General features: G+C 42.1%; 3 protein-coding genes across 4 annotated transcripts in view; 1 reads left to right on the top strand and 2 right to left on the bottom strand.

Annotated features, from left to right (window-relative positions):
- Positions 1-6,468: 6,468 nt before the first annotated feature.
- Positions 6,469-7,801, bottom strand: calca (calcitonin/calcitonin-related polypeptide, alpha). Its single transcript, XM_041940904.1, has 3 exons — positions 7,695-7,801; positions 7,298-7,432; positions 6,469-6,646 (listed from the first exon to the last, which is right to left on the bottom strand). The coding sequence occupies exons 1-3, from the start codon at positions 7,799-7,801 to the stop codon at positions 6,469-6,471; spliced, it is 420 nt and encodes a 139-aa protein (XP_041796838.1).
- A 7,258-nt stretch (positions 7,802-15,059) lies between these two features.
- LOC121604786 (vitamin D 25-hydroxylase) lies at positions 15,060-19,774 on the top strand. Its single transcript, XM_041934392.1, has 5 exons — positions 15,060-15,640; positions 16,192-16,333; positions 16,924-17,556; positions 17,699-18,028; positions 18,856-19,774. The coding sequence occupies exons 1-5, from the start codon at positions 15,404-15,406 to the stop codon at positions 19,068-19,070; spliced, it is 1,557 nt and encodes a 518-aa protein (XP_041790326.1). The 5' UTR covers positions 15,060-15,403; the 3' UTR covers positions 19,071-19,774.
- A 1,863-nt stretch (positions 19,775-21,637) lies between these two features.
- The window catches only part of pde3b (phosphodiesterase 3B), a 44,586-nt gene continuing 41,517 nt past the window's right edge, over positions 21,638-24,706 (bottom strand). For both annotated transcript variants that reach the window (XM_041936821.1, XM_041936813.1), the window contains exon 16: positions 21,638-24,653. In XM_041936821.1, the coding sequence (XP_041792755.1) occupies positions 24,439-24,653 (215 nt within the window). In that variant the 3' untranslated portion in view covers positions 21,638-24,438. The remainder of the gene's footprint in view (positions 24,654-24,706) is intronic.

Below are 24,706 nucleotides of genomic sequence, written 5' to 3' on the forward strand. Positions count from 1 at the left end.
GCTAACCAACAGCTAAAAAGTGATTAAAAACAAGCACGTCAAAACTGAACAGGAACAGGTAAAAAGTGGGAGAGGTAGAGAGGTAATTATCAGCAGGTGGGGCAGAAGTTACACAGGCACACACGCACACACACACATTCAGACACATATATACTATACACATCTCCATGTTGGAGCTGGTTGGGCTGCTTGTGTAGTTCAAGCAGACACACACACACAAACAGACGAAGACACACACATACGCAGTCACACACAATGACAGATACATAAACACACACACACAGACAAATGCATAATGAAAACCCCATCCCCCCGCCCCCTTGTTAACGCCGTTAGCTCTGTTAGCTCTGTTAGCACAGTTAGCTCTGTTAGCGTTAGCGCCGTTAGCTCTATTCGCACCGTTAGCTATTAGCTCCGTTAGTGTTAGCTCTGTTAGTGTTAGCTCTGTTAGCTCTGTTAGCATTAACTCCATTCATGCTTATTGATTCAGTTCATTAATTCATGTTAACAGAGACATGAAGCAGAGGAGAGAAGCAGACACAGACAGCTGAGGTGATCAACAGAGACAGACAAGGAGAAAGCCACAGAAACAGACGAAGACACACACATACGCAGTCACACACAACGACAGATACATAAACACACACACACAGACAAATGCATAATGAAAACCCCATCCCCCCGCCCCCTTGTTAACGCCGTTAGCTCTGTTAGCTCTGTTAGCACAGTTAGCTCTGTTAGCGTTAGAGCTGTTAGCTCTATTCGCACCGTTAGCTGTTCGCTCCGTTAGTGTTAGCTCTGTTAGCTCCGTTAGCATTAGCTCCATTCATGTTTATTGATTCAGTTCATTAATTCATGTTAACAGAGACATGAAGCAGAGGAGAGAAGCAGACACAGACAGCTGAGGTGATCAACAGAGACAGACAAGGAGAAAGCCACAGAAACACAGCTGAGAGCAATTCATTAATCAGGGACTGACTACCTCTGATATCTGCCGTTTTCTCACATTGCAGCCTTTTTCAATTGTCCGCTGCTTCGCCATAGTTTCTCCTAGAGACTTCATTCAAACTTTAAAACGTAGATAATTTTGTCGGCTCAAACGCACCCCGTGTCCCTTTCAAAATTTCCCAGGGGGAATTTTCTAGTTAGGGACACAGGGCACGCTCCGAGGCACTGGCTCCTGCAGCTCTGCTGCAGGAGCCAGTGACTCGGGGCGTAGCCCCGAGTCACTTATTACTATCCCGCGCGTTTCTTCTTCTTCTTCTTCTTATTATTATTATTATTTTTCATCTTCCTCCAAGTTTTCGTCCTCAAACTCGCCCCGCAGCTTTGAGAAAACCCTCGCAAATTATATATCAAAACGTGCGTATTGTTCGGGATCGGTGTGCTATTACTTTTCTCAAATTTATCGCAGTTTTTCGCGTCGTAAGACGCGAAAAACTGCGATAAATTTCCCATAAGAAATGAATGGGACGGCCGAAAAAAACAAGATTGAAATTGGAGTTTTTCAAACATCTGTAGCTCAGGCATACATTCACCGAGAGACTTCATTTCAACTTTAAAATGTAGACCCAAGTCTGGTCTATTGGTGTGTTCATCCACATTTTGATTGGTCCTATAGTTTTTGATCAGTCACTGTTCAATGACAGTGATCGTTTGGCGGGAAATTTTGAGATTATAATGGGTGTGTATTGCGCGGAATGTTCGTGCTAGAGTGCGTGCTAGAGTGGCACAGAGTCTAAAAACGATCTGAAAATCTTCTCTTTTTCTCGTCGCTACGGCCACAAATTACACTCTACACGCATAATTTTGGGCTCATTTTGTAGACAAACTTGTCCTCTTTCGTGTGATGTCCTCGAAAAAGCCGAGAGACTTACTGAATTTAAATAGTGAGACGTTTTGTGCAGCCAGCGCCCTCCTGTTCTCCCATTAAGTCCCATGTTAAAATTCAGAGCTGTTTTGTGAGCAAAGCAGAAATGCCTCCTGTCTTTAGATCGCCATAAAACGAAAAGTTGTTGTGTCAGGAATAAAACGAGGAGATGGCCGGACTCAGGAAGTTCTCGGGAGTCCGATGATCTATAGTACACTCTGATACGAGGTACGGTTCTCTCACCAGAGGATTTAGTTCAGGAGGTTCGCCGAACCCAAATCTCACTGCATACAATACAAACTCCTGTTCTCTGAGTCGCAGAGTCTTTTTAAGTCGACCATTTTGTCATTTTTCTAAAGAATATCTGGACATAAAACACACGTACATCTGGCCCAGACTTGTCCGCATCTCACAGTGTAATCGGTTTTTTGATAGCAGCTACGGTTTTGACACAATCGCAAGTTGTTCGGAAGAAACCGACAGCGAAAAAGCCGCTTTTCAAGGGAGGAGTTTAACAGGTGCAACTGTCATTTACACACACACCGGTCAATAACCCACGCACACACATCTGCAGGACAACAAGCCTGAGAATGATTATCTTAACGAGCTCAGTCAAAACAAGGGCATTGTTTGAAAACAATCTCCGTCCAACAAACAGTTAAACTCAGCTTCACCAAGCGCTTTGCCAAAAAGGTTGAGACAGTAGTCACACAAACACACACACAAGCAGGGCTAACCAACAGCTAAAAAGTGATTAAAAACAGCACGTCAAAACTGAACAGGAACAGGTAAAAAGTGGGAGAGGTAGAGAGGTAATTATCAGCAGGTGGGGCAGAAGTTACACAGGCACACACGCACACACACACACATTCAGACACATATATACTATACACATCTCCATGTAGGAGCTGGTTGGGCTGCTTGTGTAGTTCAAGCAGACACACACACACAAACAGACGAAGACACACACATACGCAGTCACACACAATGACAGATACATAAACACACATACACAGACAAATGCATAATGAAAACCCCATCCCCCCGCCCCCTTGTTAACACCGTTAGCTCTATTAGCTCTGTTAGCACAGTTAGCTCTGTTAGCGTTAGCGCCGTTAGCTCTATTCGCGCCGTTAGCTGTTAGCTCCGTTAGTGTTAGCTCCGTTAGTGTTAGCTCTGTTAGCTCTGTTAGCATTAACTCCATTCATGCTTATTGATTCAGTTCATTAATTCATGTTAACAGAGACATGAAGCAGAGGAGAGAAGCAGACACAGACAGCTGAGGTGATCAACAGAGACAGACAAGGAGAAAGCCACAGAAACAGACGAAGACACACACATACGCAGTCACACACAACGACAGATACATAAACACACACACACAGACAAATGCATAATGAAAACCCCATCCCCCCGCCCCCTTGTTAACGCCGCTAGCTCTATTAGCTCTGTTAGCACAGTTAGCTCTGTTTGCGTTAGCGCCGTTAGCTCTATTCGCACCGTTAGCTGTTCGCTCCATTAGTGTTAGCTCTGTTAGCTCCGTTAGCATTAGCTCCATTCATGTTTATTGATTCAGTTCATTAATTCATGTTAACAGAGACATGAAGCAGAGGAGAGAAGCAGACACAGACAGCTGAGGTGATCAACAGAGACAGACAAGGAGAAAGCCACAGAAACACAGCTGAGAGCAATTCATTAATCAGGGACTGACTGCCTCTGATATCTGCCGTTTTCTCACATTGCAGCCTTTTTCAATTGTCCGCTGCTTCGCCATAGTTTCTCCTAGAGACTTCATTCAAACTTTAAAACGTAGATAATTTTGTCGGCTCCAAATGACCCTCGGCACATTTTGATATCTCTTACGGTTTTCGAGCTATGACCATCGAAGGCCGACGTAAGACGCGAACAGCTGCGATAAATTTCCCATAAGAAATGAATGGGGAAATTTCCTCAAATTTCAGCCTTTTTCAATTGTCCGCTGCTCGGCCATACTTTGTCCTAGAGACTTCATTCAAACTTTAAAACGTAGATAATTTTGTCGGCTCGAACACACCCCGTGTCCCTTTCAAAATTTCCCAGGGGGAATTTTCTAGTTATTTTTCATCTTCCTCCAAGTTTTCGTCCTCAAACTCGCCCCGCAGCTTTGAGAAAACCCTCGCAAATTATATATCAAAACGTGCGTATTGTTCGGGATCGGTGTGCTATTACTTTTCTCAAATTTATCGCAGTTTTTCGCGTCGTAAGACGCGAAAAACTGCGATAAATTTCCCATAAGAAATGAATGGGACGGGCGAAAAAAACAAGATTGAAATTGGAGTTTTTCAAACATCTGTAGCTCAGGCATACATTCACCGAGAGACTTCATTTCAACTTTAAAATGTAGACCCAAGTCTGGTCTATTGGTGTGTTCATCCACATTTTGATTGGTCCTATAGTTTTTGATCAGTCACTGTTCAATGACAGTGATCGTTTGGCGGGAAATTTTGAGATTATAATGGGTGTGTATTGCGCGGAATGTTCGTGCTAGAGTGCGTGCTAGAGTGGCACAGAGTCTAAAAACGATCTGAAAATCTTCTCTTTTTCTCGTCGCTACGGCCACAAATTACACTCTACACGCATAATTTTGGGATCTTTTGTAGACAAACTTGTCCTCTTTCGTGTGATGTCCTCGAAAAAGCCGAGAGACTTACTGAATTTAAATAGTGAGACGTTTTGTGCAGCCAGCGCCCTCCTGTTCTCCCATTAAGTCCCATGTTAAAATTCAGAGCTGTTTTGTGAGCAAAGCAGAAATGCCTCCTGTCTTTAGATCGCCATAAAACGAAAAGTTGTTGTGTCAGGAATAAAACGAGGAGATGGTCGGACTCAGGAAGTTCTCGGGAGTCCGATGATCTATAGTACACTCTGATACGAGGTACGGTTCTCTCACCAGAGGATTTAGTTCAGGAGGTTCGCCGAACCCAAATCTCACTGCATACAATACAAACTCCTGTTCTCTGAGTCGCAGAGTCTTTTTAAGTCGACCATTTTGTCATTTTTCTAAAGAATATCTGGACATAAAACACACGTACATCTGGCCCAGACTTGTCCGCATCTCACAGTGTAATCGTTTTTTTTGATAGCAGCTACGGTTTTGACACAATCGCAAGTTGTTCGGAAGAAACCGACAGCGAAAAAGCCGCTTTTCAGTTAACAGGTGTAACTGTCATTTACACACACACCGGTCAATAACCCACGCACACACATCTGCAGGACAACCAGCCTGAGAATGATTATCTTAACAAGCTCAGTCAAAACAAGGGCATTGTTTGAAAACAATCTCCGTCCAACAAACAGTTAAACTCAGCTTCACCAAGCGCTTTGCCAAAAAGGTTGAGACAGTAGTCACACAAACGCACACACAAGCAGGGCTAACCAACAGCTAAAAAGTGATTAAAAACAAGCACGTCAAAACTGAACAGGAACAGGTAAAAAGTGGGAGAGGTAGAGAGGTAATTATCAGCAGGTGGGGCAGAAGTTACACACGCACACAAACAAACACACACACACACACACATTCAGACACACATATACCAGACACATCTCCATGTAGGAGCTGGTTGGGCTGCTTGTGTAGTTCAAGCAGACACACACACACAAACAGACGAAGACACACACATACGCAGTCACACACAATGACAGATACATAAACACACACACACAGACAAATGCATAATGAAAACCCCATCCCCCCGCCCCCTTGTTAACGCCGTTAGCTCTATTAGCTCTGTTAGCACAGTTAGCTCTGTTAGCGTTAGAGCTGTTAGCTGTATTCGCGCTGTTAGCTCCGTTAGTGTTAGCTCTGTTAGCTCCGTTAGCATTAGCTCCATTCATGTTTATTGATTCAGTTCATTAATTCATGTTAACAGAGACATGAAGCAGAGGAGAGAAGCAGACACAGACAGCTGAGGTGATCAACAGAGACAGACAAGGAGAAAGCCACAGAAACACAGCTGGGACCAGTTCATTAATCAGGGACTGACCACCTCTGATATCTGCTGTTTTCTCAAATTGCAGCCTTTTTCAATTGTCCGCTGCTTCGCCATAGTTTCTCCTAGAGACTTCATTCAAACTTTAAAACGTAGATAATTTTGTCGGCTCAAAATGACCCTCGGCACATTTTGATATCTCTTACGGTTTTCGAGCTATGACCATCGAAGGCCGACGTAAGACGCAAACAACTGCGATAAATTTCCCATAAGAAATGAATGGGGAAATTTCCTCAAATTTCAGCCTTTTTCAATTGTCCGCTGCTCGGCCATACTTTGTCCTAGAGACTTCATTCAAACTTTAAAACGTAGATAATTTTGTCGGCTCAAACACACCCCGTGTCCCTTTCAAAATTTCCCAGGGGGAATTTTCTAGTTTTTTGTTGCTGTTCCAAGTTTTCAGGTCTCTGTCATAAATCTAATGTCCACCAGTTGAAAATTAAAGCAAGGATGTTCCTTTGACTTTAGTTAGACAAGTAGGATCCACATGCATCAGCAGTCTTATGAATGAATAGAGATGACAAACAAACATTAACTCAGACAGACGACTAGATGGACTAAAAACTGTGAGTTTCAATTGAATGAGTTGCCGTAGTTTTCATATTGCTCGGATAGACTTCGCTTCTTGCCAGGCGTCCCTGCTCCCACGTCGGTGCGGGGATAGGTTTGTAGTTTGTGAATATCCTGGGAGAGTTTGCCCAGCACACACGTGCTTAAGCCGGTGCAGCGCTTAGACATGGGTCTATCCAGGCTGTTAGAGACAGAGACAAACATGCAGAAACAGGCTTACAGTAACCGTGGCATGCAGACATCAATAATTGCATGCATGATGTTCTTCTAAAATGTCATGCGTTCACAGATAGTCTGTGCTAAACTAATATTTCAAATGCATGCTGACAGATCCAACAGGCATATGGAGTTAACCAAAATATTGTAGTTGAGTTGTCATGCTATTGTTCACATTTCATTTGCTGTAATAATGTCTATCATGCATGTTCTCTCATTTTCTTTGATATCGTGCTCTCTTCAATTTTCTGACCAAGGACACTCTCTTGCAGGCACATCATTCAATACAGAATGGATGGATGGATGGACGAATGAATAACTGGAGTCCATGCATTAAGGGATTATGACAGAGAGTAGATCTACATGAATTTCATGATATACCTTGATCATTAATAAACAGCAAAGTTGGAGCTGTGGGGCTTATAAACAAAGGTGTGTTATATCTTGCTTTACTGAGATAGATAGATAGATAGATAGATAGATAGATAGATAGATAGATAGATAGATAGATAGATAGATAGATAGATAGATAGATAGATAAATCCCACACCCTGTACAGTACTTTAAAATGCTCAGTATTAGGGTTCATTATGCCTAAAATTATTAAAAGCCATACCTGTTTCCATCAGCTGTTTGGTGGTCCTGCACATCATCTGAAGTTATCTGCATGAACTCCTTGATAGCTCTGAGTAAGTTTTGTGCATCATCATTCGAGAGCGTGACTCCATCTGACATCGACTCCTTACTAGTTCTAAAAATACACATTCAGTTAGATTGATCTCCGGTTCTACCACAACATTGGTTTAAAAACAGTGTAACTTGTCCAGATAAATATAACTGTAAAGGATACAAGCCAAACTTAACACAATCTGATTTAAAATAATGTTTTAAGTTTAATTAGTTCTGGAAAACAAAACAATAAAACCTGTCCAGCAGAACATGACGGACACAGTCATATTTTTTTAAAAGTTCAATGTGTTTTATACTTTTAGGAATAGTGCCACAACTCTCACCTTGATGGAGCTGCCTGTGAGACGTACATCTGACAAATGATCAGCGTGTAGGCAAGAAGGAGAGTCCAGAGTTTCAGCATTATTATGCTTCCCTGTGGAAAACACATACAGTATCAAACAAGGTAGTACACGTTGTTGTGAGGACAAGTTTTTAAATGCTTTTTGTATTGACTGCATCCACAACATTTTATTCCATTAAACATGTTTGTTTTTTAATGGACTTCATCTACTTCATGCATTCACAGCTTTATGAATCCTCTCTCTCTCTCGCTGTTAGAGTCGCTAAAGTGGCAGAGGCAGATAGCAGAGTTATTGGTGATATACTGACACAGCAGCTCTGTGCAGGAGCAGAATTAGCTGCAGCCTGTTGTAGCTTGTGTAACGTCACTAATCCGGCAAACTGTTGTCCACCAGTACACACATTCGCCATCTTCTCCAAAATCCATATCATCATATCTAATATTTATCAGTCACAGCCTAATTTGCACAAATCAAAATCAAGCAGCAAATCAAAAAGCAGTCTGTTGTCTGTACTCACCGTAAGATAATAGATCTTCTGGTAGTGAAGAATGAAATTATAGACTCACTTGTGAATCTGATGAACACTCCCCACAGTACAGGGTTTTATATATGTACCCCATGGGTGTCTGTATGAACTGAGTGAGGGCTTGATCATACTCTATTGGCCAGTCAAATGTTTTACCTCAAATTGCCAGCCAATCAGAAGTCGTGCGTCACTTACAGCAAGCCAGTCAAGGAGCTTGTATGTAAATTACATGAATGTATGGTCACAAAAATGTTTAATTCACAAAAAGCTGCCATGTATTTGAATCCGTTGGTAGCATTATTTGTTGTAAGTCAATCTTTAGTACCTACTTTTATTTGCATACTGTATATAGTGGACAAAGAAATTGGAAATACTACCACAAAACTTCACCACATTCACAGAGACAGCGAATGTTCACAAGTGAGTCATATTTCATTAGGCTACATATTACCAGCTGGCAATATGTTGAACAGGATGGCAAGGGGAAAAGGGTCAAAAGCTGAGCGAAGACAAAGTTATCTCCAAGGAAACAGCTGTTCTCCAAGAGACACTTTGCAGAAAGCTGCTGAACTAGAACCTCAAAAAATCCAGAACTAAATCAACAATACTGTGACGCAATGTAAACATAATACATTCAGGTCCAGTTGCAATCTGCTGCTCCCTCACATGTTTCAGGATTATATTGTCCCATTAGCCACTGCAAAAAAAATTAAAGTGTGTCAGTAAAATCCATAGTACATTTAGTCATTAGCTCTAAACATCATTGAAACTTGGTGGCAAGGTGCAGCACACAGCACCTTTTGTATTTCTGCAACAAGTTCTGCATCAGACTTAACCTAGAGATTCTGCTCGTTTTGATAATCTATACACAGCTGGATAAAACAGTGCCTTTCTTCTATGGGAATAGCATCACAGTGAGCTAAAGTAAACCTTCTCGCAGAATTCAGTGGTGTCCATCCGGTTTCTCTGAGCTAATTACTGGGCTGTTGGTCTCTGGCCATCTTCTCATTACCCTTATGTAACAATATTGAATGATGTATCATAAAGCATGCTGCCTCCCAGTTATTTCTTGCGTCAGAAGGAAACTCATTAGTGTGGATGAACCCTTTAGTGCTACTGAGCAGACCTGCAGGCTCTACACCAGAGGCACTAAATTAGTCTCCAAAAGCTCCACATGATATTGGAAACTGTCCATGGAGGACTAAAGACTTTGGAGCAAGAGATTCCAACTATGTACACACAATGATTCACTTTAATTGTCTTGATCTCACCTCTTGAAGAACTTTAAGAAAGAAATCATGTGCATATTACAGAGCTTTTGGATGTGTCAACAATCTTACAATCTCTCTAACCTAGATAAGAAGGATGTCTCTTCCTCCGTGACTTTTGCCACAAGTCAAAACCCACCTTATACGTACTAGTCTATGTAAAAGTAAGATCTCTCCACACTGTTTTGTACTCAAGCTGCTCCCAGGCCTTGATTCACCACTGTCTGCTCTGACCAGGGACATCAGTTGAGGCAGAGAAATTACATTCCAAGGGGAAAAGTGTATTGTCAAGAATGCAATTAGCTCACACTGTTCACATCCCCTAATGTTAGGCATGAATTGGCCTGGAAAATTAATTACAACACAGGAGAGCATTCATGACAGAGAGGGCAGCGTTATGCTCACTGCAGTGCTCATCAGTGACGGTCTCAGCTGAGTCAGTGTGAATGTGTCTTCTTCCAAAGAGAGCCAGCACCAGTCTTGGCTGGGACTCAGCTAAAAAACCCCAAAGAGAATTTCCTTCAAAGCTCTTTCATATCAACACTTTGCTTTATTCGAACAGGCAGCAAGGAGTTGATAATCAGCTTGAATGAACCCACTGTGCAGAAATATCAAACTTAGCATATGAGTATTGTGGAATTTTGAGAAATCTGCTAAATGGATCATAATTCGCATCAGTGCACAGGGGTTTTTTTCAAGGTTTTTTCCCCTTTTGAGCCACCAGGCTCATGTTCAATCTAAAAATGCAAGCTGAACGGAGGTCATTGGCACCTGCAGAAGGGATCTTGTATGTGACTTAAAAATTACAAGCAATTACTGGGTCAGCTGGACATTAAAAAATGTTAGAGAGGAAGAGAAACCCAGAGAATTTGTGTTAGGACAGAAACTTTTTACAAAGTTTAAAGTTGTGTTTGGGGAAAGAAGTGGTCTAAGCAGGCAGAGGCATAAGCAAAGCTGAGGACCAAAATAACACTGTGCTACCTGATCTGCATGAATACCACAGTCTAACCACTCAACTCACCACAGCACAGACAGATTCATTTGGAAATACAAAAAGAAGTGCCAGTGTGACTCCATTTGCACTGCTGTCAGCTTTTGATATGAAATCACTTCCCAGAGTTTCAGTGAAAACTTTTTCACTTTAACAGGACACGATTTCACAAATCGTTCACTCCTGACCTAGCAGAGGTAGCGGTTCATAGCTGCCCTTTAGTTTCCCTGAATGCAAGCCAGCAGTCAGTCATAGAGGGATCTCTGGTTTTTCATTTGGCAAGAGCGGATACCATGTACCTACAAAGTCCTCAGTTGAAATCTAGGCCAGGTTTGAGGGGTTCAGGCATTTGGCCAGGCCATGTCATCTGAATCTTCTCTTTGGTTTTCACCATCAAACACAGTTAAAGATCTGCATCCAAAACACATTTTTAGTTGAAAACAGCAAACCATGCAGCAGGACATTGTAAGGTACATGAGGTGCCACCTCACAGAGATCTGTATGGTCACAGACACGAACAGCAGAATAGCAGTTTGTGGATGAGTAATTCAGCCCAGTCTTGAAGGAGAAAGCTTTTAAGAGTTGTAAGTGTGAAAATAAAACATTTGTCATGTCACATGTGTTGTTGGATAGATGGCCTATGAGCCTATGTTGGAATTGGGTGGAGAAAGAAAGGAGAAAGCAGAGAAGTGACAATAGTGAAATTAGGTAGTTAATGAGCAGAAGTACCATTGTGGAAAATGGTCTTTGGCTTCACCACACAGAGTTAAAAACAATACTGTGCAACTGACAAAGCAATGTAGAGCAACCATGTGGAAAATCCCTAATGGATGTGAAGTGCCTGAAAACCGTTTACAGACCGGTTTCTGCCTTCAAAAAGACCATAAAATTACCACTGAGGCCCGTGAAATAATAAACATGAAGTGAAGTATCCATTAGGAAAGGGAGTTTGACCTGCTGCTCTCCATTAGAAAGCGAACCAAACCTTACCTAACATTTAAACACCTGGCCAGTAGTTGCAGAGGGATTACGCGACCTCTTCATGTTCCTGGCCCTGTCATTACGTTGTTAGGAAAAAGAGGTTCTGGACAGCATTAGTATTACCAGGGAAGGTCAGTAATTAGATTTTCCACATGCACTTGATAATTCCAGTCATCCGGATGGTAAATAATTTTCTGTAGAATCACTGTAGTCAAGGGACGCGCCCAGCTGAACACATCACACATGGCCCACAGCATAGCAAAACAGGAAGAATACTCTTCAAATGGCCAGATAATGTAAAGACTGATGCTGCTCTACCACACATCCACTAACTGCATCAAATCCTATACACTGATCAGGACAGGAATACATTACCCCAGGGTAGGGTTGGCCTATATCACAATATAGTGTGTACTATAAGATGAAATTAGTATTTTTCCAACCTATTTATATGGTGGCAGCCACTGCTTTAATATAGTATCAGGTCATTGTAGACAATGCTGCAAAACAAGCTCCCTCTAGAACCACAGAGGACATTATACAGCTGTTTTCACAGGCTGAACTCCTCAAGTAAACTGAATTTCATGTGTAAAATTGGTGAAGTGTTCCTTGAGGAACATCTAATATATAATGTATTGAATATCAATTATTATAAATCAACATTATGTAAATATGAATCTACATTGCCAACTCCTACCCTCGATCGTAAGAACACTTGGGGGTCTAGAAATAAAACTTAACTCTCTCACTAGACCTAACCTGATAATATTTGTGCCATCCAGAGAAAACTACTACTATTATAAGGCTGTTTCAAGTCAGACAAATATTCTCCTTCATAACATTTTTGTGGTATATTCCTTCCAGATTAAGCGTTTACGGCCTTGTCACTCCTCATGTTACTCCTCCATATCCTTCCGACAACATTCTCTGTTGGTTAACATCTTTTTTTAACTCTTTTTTTAATTGGCTTGTAATAGCACTCTTGATTATGTCAAATATTTTTCAAATATCTCTGGTTCTGATATATACGGTTGACATTAACCACCTGGACACACTTGATGCTGGTGTTTTGATTAACCCAGCCACTAACAAGATAATGCAATAGTGCGAACATCTTTATTTGATTAAATTTGACAGATGTGTTTAACGCTTCCAGAATAGCTTTTGAGTCTGGGGAGCTAGCAGGAAGCAAAGAAGTAATTTGCAAGAATGTCCTCATTAGGTAGCCCTAACAAATCTGAATGATTGGGAGAGATCTGTACAGGCCATTTGAGGAATCTAAGGGGAAAAAAGCTGCTTACCAGCTGCCTCAGCAGGAAGGAACGGCTGGATAAACAACTTCTAATAAGGAGCCAGCCCTGATGAACTGATCACACAGCAAAGTGGAGAGCGCTGTTTCACAAAAATGGAAAATCTTTATAGTTTAAAACCCCATTAATGAGATGATCATATTCACCTGGATTAATCTCTGCAAGCTCCATCCAATCACCACTTCCATGTACAGACCACAGGAAAACTGTAGGCAAAAATATATGAATGAATAAATAATTGTATTGACTACGAGTATTTTTCAAGTATTTTGTCAACTGTGTGTTAATGATCTGTCTGATTTATTTGTTAAAAATCACTACACTAGAACATCCATGCACACCCTTGCACTGTCTCAACGCGTTCAGGTATTAGCCAACAAGTTTGAAAAATCTCACACAGCTATGCAAGTTTGGAATGCAGTGCCTGCCTTAACCTTTAACCTCTAAATGTCGAGCATGGCCTAACCTTTAACATGTGGAGGTGAAGGAACCTACAGCGGCTCAGTGGGGCAAAGTTTATTTGCTTAAAAGCAAAACAGGGTAACATGAAAATGTGCTTCACCAGGACTTTTCAATGACCTCCCTGAATTCAACTTTGACCCACAAAAGAGGCTCTGCGATTGTTTGTTTTTTTTAATCCATTTTATTACATTTAATGTTTCCCTTTCAAATATTTCTATCTAGATTACCATCATCCCAAGTGATAAATAGATAGTAGATTTAAACAATACAATATATCATTTAAAATAAAAATAAAATGTAAAACCAATGTGTAAAAAAGAAGCTAGTTGAACATGTAGAAAACATAAGTACATTTAATACAGTGAGAATCAAGTTTGTTAAGTTGCTGTATCAGTAGTTCCTCCGCCTGTAGCCATTAATTCATCACATGCATGTCCTGAAAACTGCTATGCAAAATACTGGTCCATTGTGTCCCGTTCAGTGTTGTCAGATCCTTTAAGATCAAGAAGGCAGTAACATCTCTGTGTATACAGACGTTATAGAGCCTACATTAGGTGTAGTGTGACAGTCCTTTTGACCGTTCTCTTGCCTCTCCATTCAGGAGCATGTGGCTGAAGTCAGGTAATCACGCTCACCTGGTCACCTGCCACTCATGACTCTATTACCTGGTGGCAGTCTCCCTCTCAGAAGCCTGGATTCCATGCCAAATTTTTTTTCTTTTCTTTTTTGTTTTCTTGTCTTATTTTCTTTTTCCATGACACAAAATGAGCCTCTTTTGAATATAAGCTACTTCGCACAATATATGCATATACATACCAGTACATATATCAGCTTCAGACAAAGCAATAGCTACTTTGACCACAACGCAGATGAAACACAGTCGACACAAATTACATCTGAAGTAGGGAAAACATAAGAGACACCATACCTAATGTTAGAAATTCATTATTTTAATAGTTTTAGATTAATAGGGCTGTTTGGGGTCAAGTCCTGCCATGCATGTTACTAGTTACCTCGCATGCTGATCTAATACCTGTACCTAATTAGCCATCCCACTGACCTTCCAAGAAGTCATTACGGTTGATTTTTCTCCCTTTTTGTTTCCCAATATATTTCAATCTGTGTCCCGTTTTTTTCATTCAAAACTAATTTACTGGACATTTAATTGAGCAAAAAAAGTGCATACTGAACATTTTGGTAAAGTGGCCTGCACCCATGATCCTGATTTGCCATGATGAGCAATACTTACATAATGAGCAACACTAATACTATAATATATTCTGCATAAAGCAATGTAAAGAGCGATCCTCAAGCTCTTCAGTCAGCTCCCCAAATAACTGAACTATTGGAGCCAGCCTGCAATTGTTTGGCTGCATAAACACATTTACATAAAAATACTGAGTTTTCCTGCTTATTTGTAGCATTGTCAGCTGTCACTAAGACTGTCCGATAAATGAATCACAGGTATTGTGCACACAACCCGCTTCGCCTTAATTTCATTCGGTAAAACATTGACCAAAATGCTTTGACTGCTTACATCAAATGAATGATACCTATTTTTGTCTAAGCATCAGTTTTTACATTTTCATCGCACGTGAGTGCCACAGCATATTCCGTGTAGCTTCCTACTCGGAAAGACGTTTCCAAACTCTGTGCGCAATTGTGCTTTCCTTGGAACAATGTGTGGCTCCGTTCAATCCACCTCAGTCTGTCCTTCTGTAATTTGATATTTTCACATCATACTTCACTCTCTGATGCCGATTACTGTTTGTGCGAGTGTTATTCGTGCCTCAAAGCTCCAGCCTGCTCGTTTGTTTGAGCCATTTAAAAGTGTAAAACTCTTAAACTTAATGTCTCGGTATTTTTTTTACAACTTTAATGACTGCCGCGAGAGTTTTATAGCATGCTGCCTCGTCTGCAGGCTGACTGAAATCAGACAGAAACCAAGCGGAATACACCCCAAAATGATCCGGATTATTGATCAGGAGCAGAACAAAGTTCAGCAACAGTTGACTGACTTTCTGGCCAATCTTAGCCTTAGAGGCGGGGGATAGAAAATGTGCAAGATGATACATATGTGCTTCAGTGGCTGTGAGAAGAAGGCGAAGTCGGCAGAGGAGGACTAGCAGGAAAGAGACTTTTTGGAAAAGATGGTTTCTATTAAGTCGCCGTCTCTCGTGCCGGTGTCCCGCGCGCAGGCTCTGCTCGGCGTGAGCTGCTTGGCCGTCGCCTTCCTGGCTTTCCTGCTGGTTCGCCAGCTCGTCAAGCAGAGACGACCCCCGGGCTTTCCTCCTGGTCCATCTCCCATCCCTGTGATAGGGAACATTCTGTCTCTGGCCACCGAGCCGCACGTCTTTCTCAAGAAGCAGAGCGAAGTTCATGGACAGGTAATGACTCGGACTACAGCGCATTTTACGCGTGCAATGCTTTTTAACGGAGTGCTCTGCAGGCTGCGCGGTGCATAACCCTGCAAAAAAGGGCTTCAGACACACACACACACACACACATTAGAAAAACGGACAAAAGAGACTCGCCCTAACATTTGGCGGTCTGCACAATAGAATTTGCTTGGAGGAGAATTACTGACAAATCAGGGGCTCCCAAGAAGCATAGCCTCCTCCCAAGAAGTACATATAAGGACACAGCCTTCCTTTTTGTGACACATTGAGTTCTTTAAAGTTAAACATAATTTAGGTGCAGAGTTGGATAAATCTGCAGTGCTTCAGAGGCTGTTTAATCCGTCCTGTTCAGTATCAGGGAAGCTGAACTCATCCTCTGTCTTCTGGCTCGGAGTTGACACGCAAGCAAAGTGCTGCAACGTGCCTGCGACTGTGGTGCAAGTCGCACATTCCTTGACGAAAGCATTCATTCACATAAAAATGTGTGCCGAGGACTAAAGCAGTACAGCAGTGCTCACGTTGCATTGTGTGCCTTTCAGATTTTCAGTATTGACCTGGGAGGCATCTTGACCGTGGTGTTAAATGGATATGACTGTGTCAGGGAGTGCCTTTACAATCAGAGCGAGGTGTTTGCTGATCGCCCATCGCTGCCTTTATTCAAGAAAATGACCAAAATGGGTGGTAAGATGCAGTGATAAGATTGCAACACACACTATTTCTCATGCATCAGAGTAGAGCTGCAGTAACATGGACACGGCCTTGCCTCTGTCTCTCCCTTGTGTTCCTCACTCCTCCTGTGTCTGCCATGTCCCTGTCTATCTGTGTTTGTGTGTGGTTCATCATGTGGATCCTGCCTACCTGCACACCTGTCTACAATCAGCTTGCAGCTTATGAATCCCTCCCACTCGTCGCCATCTGCCACCGTGGTAGCTACTCTCAGGCTCAGTTGGTTTTTGGAATGATTGTGATGGTTTTTCCTGTGTTCCTGCTACTTAAATTAAAGCTTGTTTGTCTCCTGTGCTTCAGGATCCCGGCCTGTCTGCCTGCTTTACTAACCCACTCTCCTTGGCTTCCTCCGCCGGCCACTTGTCCTTTTCCCTGTGCCGTCACCAGCCATCCCATCTCATCTGAGAACTTATCGATAAATGTGCTTCATGTGCCTCCTAATCTGTGTTCTGCACTTTGGTCCACTTTTGAAGTAAACCTGACATGCTGTCGAAATGATAACTGATTAAACTCTTCTGCTTTTCTCTTTTCTCCACCACCCAAAGGGCTTCTCAATTGTAAATATGGCAAAGGCTGGATTGAACACCGTAAACTGGCTTGCAACTCTTTCCGTTATTTCGGAAGTGGCCAGAGGCTGTTTGAGAGGAAGATCTCAGAGGAGTGCATGTTCTTTGTTGATGCCATTGACAAGCACAAGGGAAAACCCTTCAACCCTAAACACCTCGTGACAAACGCTGTGTCCAACATCACCAACCTGATCATTTTTGGACAGCGGTTCACCTACGACGACCGCAACTTCCAGCACATGATTGAGATTTTCAGTGAGAACGTGGAGCTGGCGGTGAGCGGCTGGGCCCTCCTCTATAATGCCTTCCCTTGGATCGAGTATGTGCCCTTTGGAAAACACCAGAAGCTGTTCCGCAATGCTGCCGAGGTGTATGACTTCTTACTGCAGGTCATAAAAGGTTTTTCACAGGGCAGGGTGCCACATGTACCTCGCCACTATGTTGATGCCTATTTGGACGAGTTGGAGCAGAACGCAGGAGACCCCACTTCCTCTTTTTCCTACGAGAACCTCATCTATTCAGTGGGTGAGCTCATTATTGCCGGCACAGAGACCACGACTAACACCCTGCGCTGGGCCATACTGTACATGGCTCTCTACCCCAACATACAAGGTCAGTCATAGAACAGTTTACTTCAAGTGTGACCACAAGGAGAGCTTCTGTTTTGAGTGTTTTTCTCCAACTTACAACTTTGATAGTTATGTAATGTTACGCATGAATAAATGCCTGATGGTGTCTGTTTTTCCATGCAAAGAGAGGGTGCACAGGGAGATTGACAGCGTGCTGGCCAATGGGAGGCCGCCCACTTTGGAGGACAAACAGAAGATGCCCTATGTGGAGGCTGTTCTGCACGAGATCCTTCGCTTCTGCACCATTGTTCCACTTGGTATTTTCCGTGCCACCTCCCAGGATGCAAATGTCAACGGCTACATCATTCCCAAAGGCACCATGGTGATCACCAACCTCTACTCTGTGCACTTTGATGAGAAGTACTGGAACGATCCAGGTGTTTTCTCACCAGAGAGGTTCCTGGACAGCAATGGCAACTTTGTTAGGCGAGAGGCCTTCCTGCCATTCTCCTTGGGTTAGTTTCTTTTTGTTTCTCTTAAATTACAACAGTGCCAATCCAAATTATGGTGACAGTCACCAGTCAGTGGGTATTTTTTAAATAGAAAAATAAAACAACGTCTATCACATATACACACCAACCTGGCACTTACATGAACTCTGTATTATAAGAGGGTAGGATGTTGAGAATAGAAAGTTTTCTCTCTTCAATAAAACATTTTCATTTCATTTCATTAATTTTTTTTATCACACTTCACTGGTCATATCAGTGATAGCATAAAGTTCCTAAATTTAACACAAATGTGATTGTAAATGAAAAGGTATATGCTTCGCTGTAGCATACATTTCTTTTGGTCAAGTTCTTGTGCAGTGTGCATTATATAATAAGAAGTTCCTGTTCTCATGTAGTCTTAATCCCATAGAGCATGAAGAGGAGCTCCATGTGTATTTTTTAACAACCTCGCCTCCTGGCATCCTGGAAAGGCTCAGTTGTTCACAAGCGAGGATGGAGTGAGGCTCACCACTTTGTGGACAAATGATTGTAGAAAGGATGTTACTACATGGGCTCAGGAACATGCTGTAAAACTGTGGTTGGTAAACACAGTTTGTTTACAAATTATTGCATTATGCTTTCATTTACGTTCTACACAGCATCCCAACTTTTTTGGAGTTGAGTTTGTACATCTCCAGGATGCAGCATCCTCATCAACCACATTTTATTCATCTGTAGTGTTTGTCTCCCCTACTGTCTTTGCTTGTATTTCTTAGGACTTCAAAAATCCGCCATGTGTAGTGCCTGTGTGTATGACAGTGAGTCTAAACCAAAGAATCTTCTTTTTTCAGGGAGGCGTCACTGCCTGGGTGAACAGCTGGCCAGGATGGAGATGTTCCTCTTTTTCACCACTTTGTTGCAGAGGTTTCATCTTCAGTTCCCTCTAGGAACCATTCCCACTGTCACTCCCAAACTGGGCATGACCCTGCAGCCCAAACCTTACTCCATCTGCGCTGTCCGCAGGCAGCAGAAAACTCCCTGCTCTGGAGCCGCTTATTACAAGTAGGCAAGCAGGCATTTAATATAGCTTGTTCAACTGTTGTTCAACTATTTTGCACAGCAATGCAACCACGTGACACAGGTGCATGGAACTGTAACATTCTGGACTGTCATGTCCAGTTCTGGTGCATTTCAGTTTTTCCAAAGGACTTTCAGTGGCTCTTTGCAGATGGATATGTGGTCCAGTTAATACAGTTACAATCAAATCTTGTACTGAGCAATATGCATATTTGCACAATCCCTTGATGTAGCTGGGGAGGTGAAAGACTCTGTGCTGAAGGGGGATCCTGGGTACATGCGTGTGCTATTGATTTAGTTCTCTGTAGCTCAGAGCTGCTCTGAGCTCAGACAATGTCTATGAGCCTTGATGCAGTAGCAGTGGGTTAGGTATATGTCAATGATTGACAGTAAATACACCTATGATGGTTCATAGCCCTACCTTCTCAGGAAAACTTCAGGTCAGACGAATCATATGTGTGGGTCGAAAATGGACTTTCCAAGAAAGTTCTGATCACTGTATGTTGGAACTGGACTCGGGCCAAGATTTACGTCATCAGGGCTGGCTGTGACTCCCTTCTGCAGGGACAGCGCTCTGTGGAAAATCTGTCTCTCAGAAAGCAAATGCAACCCTGGTGGAATTCTAGAAACTGATTGCAAGACCAGTTTCTGCTAAATGGTGCTTATCAGTACTAACAAAGTACTACATTTATGTTTGAGCCTAATGTTTGTTTGTCTTTTTTTTTTTGCCATACTTGTGCTATGAGGTTTTTTGTGTGTTCATAAAATTCTTTGTAAAAACTAAGCCTGTTTTATTTTAGCTTCTGAAAAATTGCTAAATGTGTATTGTTGTGTTGAAATGTCTATATTTATTACTTATGTGTTATCCACATTTTAAGACCCCAAATTATTTCATTCAGTACCTGCAGGATCATTGCAATAGGAAACAAAATATTGATTGTGTGTCTGTAAACTGTGTGTTCGTGAAGGTGAAAAGCAGCCATGTATCACCGAAGTTCTGAGTGTGGCTCTCCCCCCTTTGCACTGCAATGCTTCAGCAGTAAAAAGGGTGCAGTGCACAACAAGCTGTACACACACAGACAATAGCTGCGTTTCCATTGCCCCTAGAAATGCGCAAATCCTAAATATCGCAATTAAAAAACGGTAATGGCAACACCTAAATTTCGAAAATCCTCTCAAATATCGCAAAAACATTTTTACGACGTGTCGATATTTAGGTGTATCGCAAAAGTGTAATGGAAACACTTTTTTCGCATTTACACGTCTCCGAGGTCAGCGGACTCCCCGTTTCGGGACGGCCGCATGCAGTCAGATATAACGTCTTGTCAGTTTTGTAGTGTTTGTATGTTTTCTGGATCTCAATAAGTAGCAGACAAAAACACTCCAGCTGTTCCAGCTGTCACGTTGGCTGATCTGTTAAAGACAATCCGACAGCTGTGATCTCGTCCTGTGCGCACTTTGCAAAATCTGAACTTGTGATGCGTGTGTGCACCTCAGCTGTGTGGGAGACACGCGTGCACGCCATTAGCTTTAATATTTACACACAATTGCTGATAGGAAATATGTTCAAAGGACACTTCAGTAATTCACAGTCCTGTATTCTGCTGCTGCTCCTCCGGCGCGAGCTGACGCTGTCAGTGCGAGCCTTGCGTAATAACAAAGTGATGATGTGATGCTTTTGTGCAATAGAGTATGCGCAATCCTACAAGGCCAGGAGCATGCGTGTGCTTTTTAATTATAAGGCTTTGTGTTAAGTGTTACCGACGCACAGCACGCACACACATCTCGTGGGACGTCCGAGAACTTACGAGAATTTCGGCTGGTTCGCAAAACACTGTTCAATGGAAACACCTGCAAGTCACATTCGAACTTTGCCGAAATTTCAGAAATATCGCTTTTATTTTGCGAACAACTGTAATGGAAACGCAGCTATAGAATCACCTTGATGTGGCTGAAGCCTTAATGAAAAGGCTTATTCAAGATTGAGCAGACACAGAAAACATTAGCATCAAATTTGTTTTGATGTGACCTGGTGAATGTTCACTCGCCTTTTAGCTCTGTTCTCCACCACAAAGTGAAATATCTCGCTTAATGCTCCACTATGTTGACCAGATGGTCACTAACTCTTGCCTGTCTCTTATTAGGAAAGTTTTCTGTCAATATCAGGTTCTGGCTTCAGTCACACTGATGACTGTGATGCGAGTGAATCAAAACAGTGAAGTTAAAGGCCGTAAAAGCAAAACAAAGAGCTGAAAGACACTCGGGCGGGACGGGTTAAAAATCACACACAGCAATTTGATCCTTTGCTAATGTCACAAATATTTGGAATAGCAGCTTTAGAGGGTCTGCAAGCTCACACAGCTGTTACCAGTTACTTTGGCTGATTAGTCACACAGGGTATCAAACCCTAATATAAATGATAAGGGTCTAAGTTGTCCCACCATAACGAGCGCAGCATGTGTTTTGGGTCTTCAAGGCTGGACAACAAATATAATATATTGCCTGTTAACACACACAAACACACACACACCAATAAAAATCAATGAGAGCTTGTGATACTTTAGGGATGGTGTTTTATGACAGCTATAAATAACAACAAAAATCAGTTGCCCCCACAATGTAGATAAGGGTGAATGGTTACATTAGACAAACGTACGTATATTGATGCTACATAAGGGTAACAACCATTCGTAGATGTATTTATGGCACAATCATCAGAGGACACTGTGGTTCGAAAGACTGCACAGTGATAAGCCAACAAACTTTTACAACTTAATGAGCCAGAATATGTCGGGTAGGGAGCTACCAAGGCTTTATGATCCAGCGTGGGTCCATGTGAAAAAAACGATGACAGAGTTGCCAGAATGTATATGGCTCTGACCTGAGTCCAACTCTTGACTCTTACCGCTGTCACTGTCACCTTGAGCCCGGTGGAACATTTGACTCGAGGTGCACGTCTTTTGCACGAACAGTACTGGAGCCCAGAGAGAGTTTGCCAATCAGCCTATCACAGCCCACAAACTACTGAATGTAGGTAAAGTTTGGCACTAGTTGGGTCGACTGAGACAACAGTGATAAGAGAGAGAGATAATGAAGAATACGAGAGTGGTTATGATACAGAACAGGGAGAGGCTGAAACCAAGTGACAAACCAAAATCAAAACACCAAACCCCACAGTTCCACACCTGTAAATAGAAGTCGATAAAAACTCTGGAAACACAATGGTAATTACAGGATCTCAATGTACAATATGTCAGCTGCGTGTAGAAAACAGATGCATTCATTTGATTATTTAAAAAATATATATTTATATGCACATACTCTTTTGTACAGCGGCTAAACACTTGTTTGGTATTAAAATGTGCACACCTGTATCTACTTTTTTGTCTTTAAATATTACTATCTTGATTTACACTGTTTACTTAACATTTTCTTCAGAGATTTCTGATTTAATAAGGTGATAAAGGAGCTAGGCAACACTTCTGCCTTCCCTTTTCGTAAAATGTCTTATTCTAGTGGAATGCCAAGAGTTCTTAGAGACAAAAATAGAGAACTATTAGTTTTTTAACCTGCCTCGTGGCACGAAATAAAGTGAAATGAAACCCTGGATCCCTTCTTCACACACTGGCCAAGTTATGGGTTTGGCTAAAACAAACAAAAAAAAAATGAGGAAAAAGAGAGTTGGATGAGTTTTTAATGTGTCTAAAACATCAGTGTTTGCCTGCTGACTGAGACACGGATAAGCAGACATTGTACTGTTTGTTTAAAAATAATGCAAAGAACTTTTGTTAAAGTTATAAAACCATTACCTAACATACTGTTATAGAACTGCAAAATTGTACAATGAGTTGTGTTGCTGCAGGAGAGACACTTGCAGTCTGCCGACAATCACGATAAGCTTTTCTCCAGTGAGGTTGTAAAAAGGTTATGCAAACAGTGTACGGATGGCCAAGAGACAGCACATACTGTATGCTCCTCTGTCACAGAGGATTTCAATTGCTTGAATTTGTTTGTAGTCAAGTTGTTCATTAAGAGATTACAAACTACTTCAGTCACTTCAGATTTGAATTTTCTTAGTCTTTAAAGTGTATTTCATGTTAATGACATAAATTCTTGCAAAATAATTATTCAACTTTGCGTGAATCCTGAGTAACCTTTAAAAAAATACTTAGAATCAAAAATGAAAATGAAGAATCCATTCATTGAAACAGCACTCCTGATCTGAATGCAACATGTTAAAACACCAGAGGACATTTCACTGATTAGAAACCAACCATTACTGAAAGGACACACAAACATACACACAAAGTACATACTAAAATAATTAAAAATGTGCTCTCCTTCTCCCTACTCATTCTCTCCATCACATTCCTGCCAAAAAAAAATATTCACACACTCAAACAAAATTGAAGCAAGGAGAGTTAAATCCCAAAGAAAAAAAAACAAAAAACTAGACGGGTGGTACACATGAGTAAAAGCATCAAAAATGATGCAGATATAATGCTATTAATCAGTCAACATTTCAATAATGTCTCTGTGACTGAGTCTGATACAGTGTTTCGTGTCGCCAGCAAGGAGAGAGAACTACACAAGCCTAGGCTCTGGGCCAATATGGACTCAGTAAAGGTTCAGACAGGCACATTTGATATATATATGTGTATATATAATTCAAAAATATACCTGACGTTGAGGCTGAAACAGTCTCAGTCTCTTGTCTTTCCGTGTTCGAACTGTTCACTTTGGTAAAGGGTATCAATCTCTTCATGGTGTTGCTTGCTTCATTATTTGTCCTCTACCTTTCATTTTTTAAATAGACAGGAAATTGTTTTGTACCTAAAGGAGGTGTAAGCGCTTTGCATTCAAGGCAGCATCACAGCCACGTCACCATGGAGGGGCAACTTAATGCCGCACCCCCCGTCCACACTCTTCTTCTGCACCCTCCTCCTCAGTTCTGGTGCTTTTTCCTTTTTTTTCTGGGTGCACTCGACTCTCCATGGGGTGAAAAAGTGCATAGGAGTTGGGCTCCCACCGTTGCAGCAAGGATCCGCTCACAGTAGTAAGGCCTTTTTGTTTCTCCAAAAACAATGTGACTGCTTAAGCATCTGAGTGTCTGCACAGTGAATCTTCCAATGTGTGTGTGTGTGTGTGTGTGTGTGTGTGTGTGTGTATGTGAAAGAGAGAGAGAGAGGGAGCGAAGTGTGTTTTATGTGCATTTGTCAACTGTCTGTGTGTCTGTGTGTGTGTTTCTCATGTCTGTGTTTATGTTGCTGAAAGGCAGGTGGTCGAGGGACTCATGTCCTTATACTGCCTCTCCTCTTCTTTTCTAACGCAGCTCTGTCCTTTCCTCCATCCTCCTGCTACTGACGCTCCTCTCCCTCCTCCTCCTCCTGGATGACCTGGATGTCGTCCGACGGGGAGGTGGGCAGGCTGGCCGGCAGGCTGTCGGGCTGCTGCTGTTTGCCGAGCTCTTTGCTCTTCTCCTCCTCCTCGATGGTCTTCTTCCACACCTTGTGGTTCTCCGTCAGGTGCTGCATGATGCTGCAGAACAACCTGCGGCGGCTCTTCCTCCTTTCTGCAATGAAGAAAGCACAAAGACACCTTTCAGAAAATCTGCACTGGCTAACT

The sequence above is a fragment of the Chelmon rostratus genome, chromosome 1 (assembly GCF_017976325.1).
Source record: "Chelmon rostratus isolate fCheRos1 chromosome 1, fCheRos1.pri, whole genome shotgun sequence".
Classification (NCBI taxonomy): Eukaryota; Metazoa; Chordata; class Actinopteri; order Chaetodontiformes; family Chaetodontidae; genus Chelmon; species Chelmon rostratus.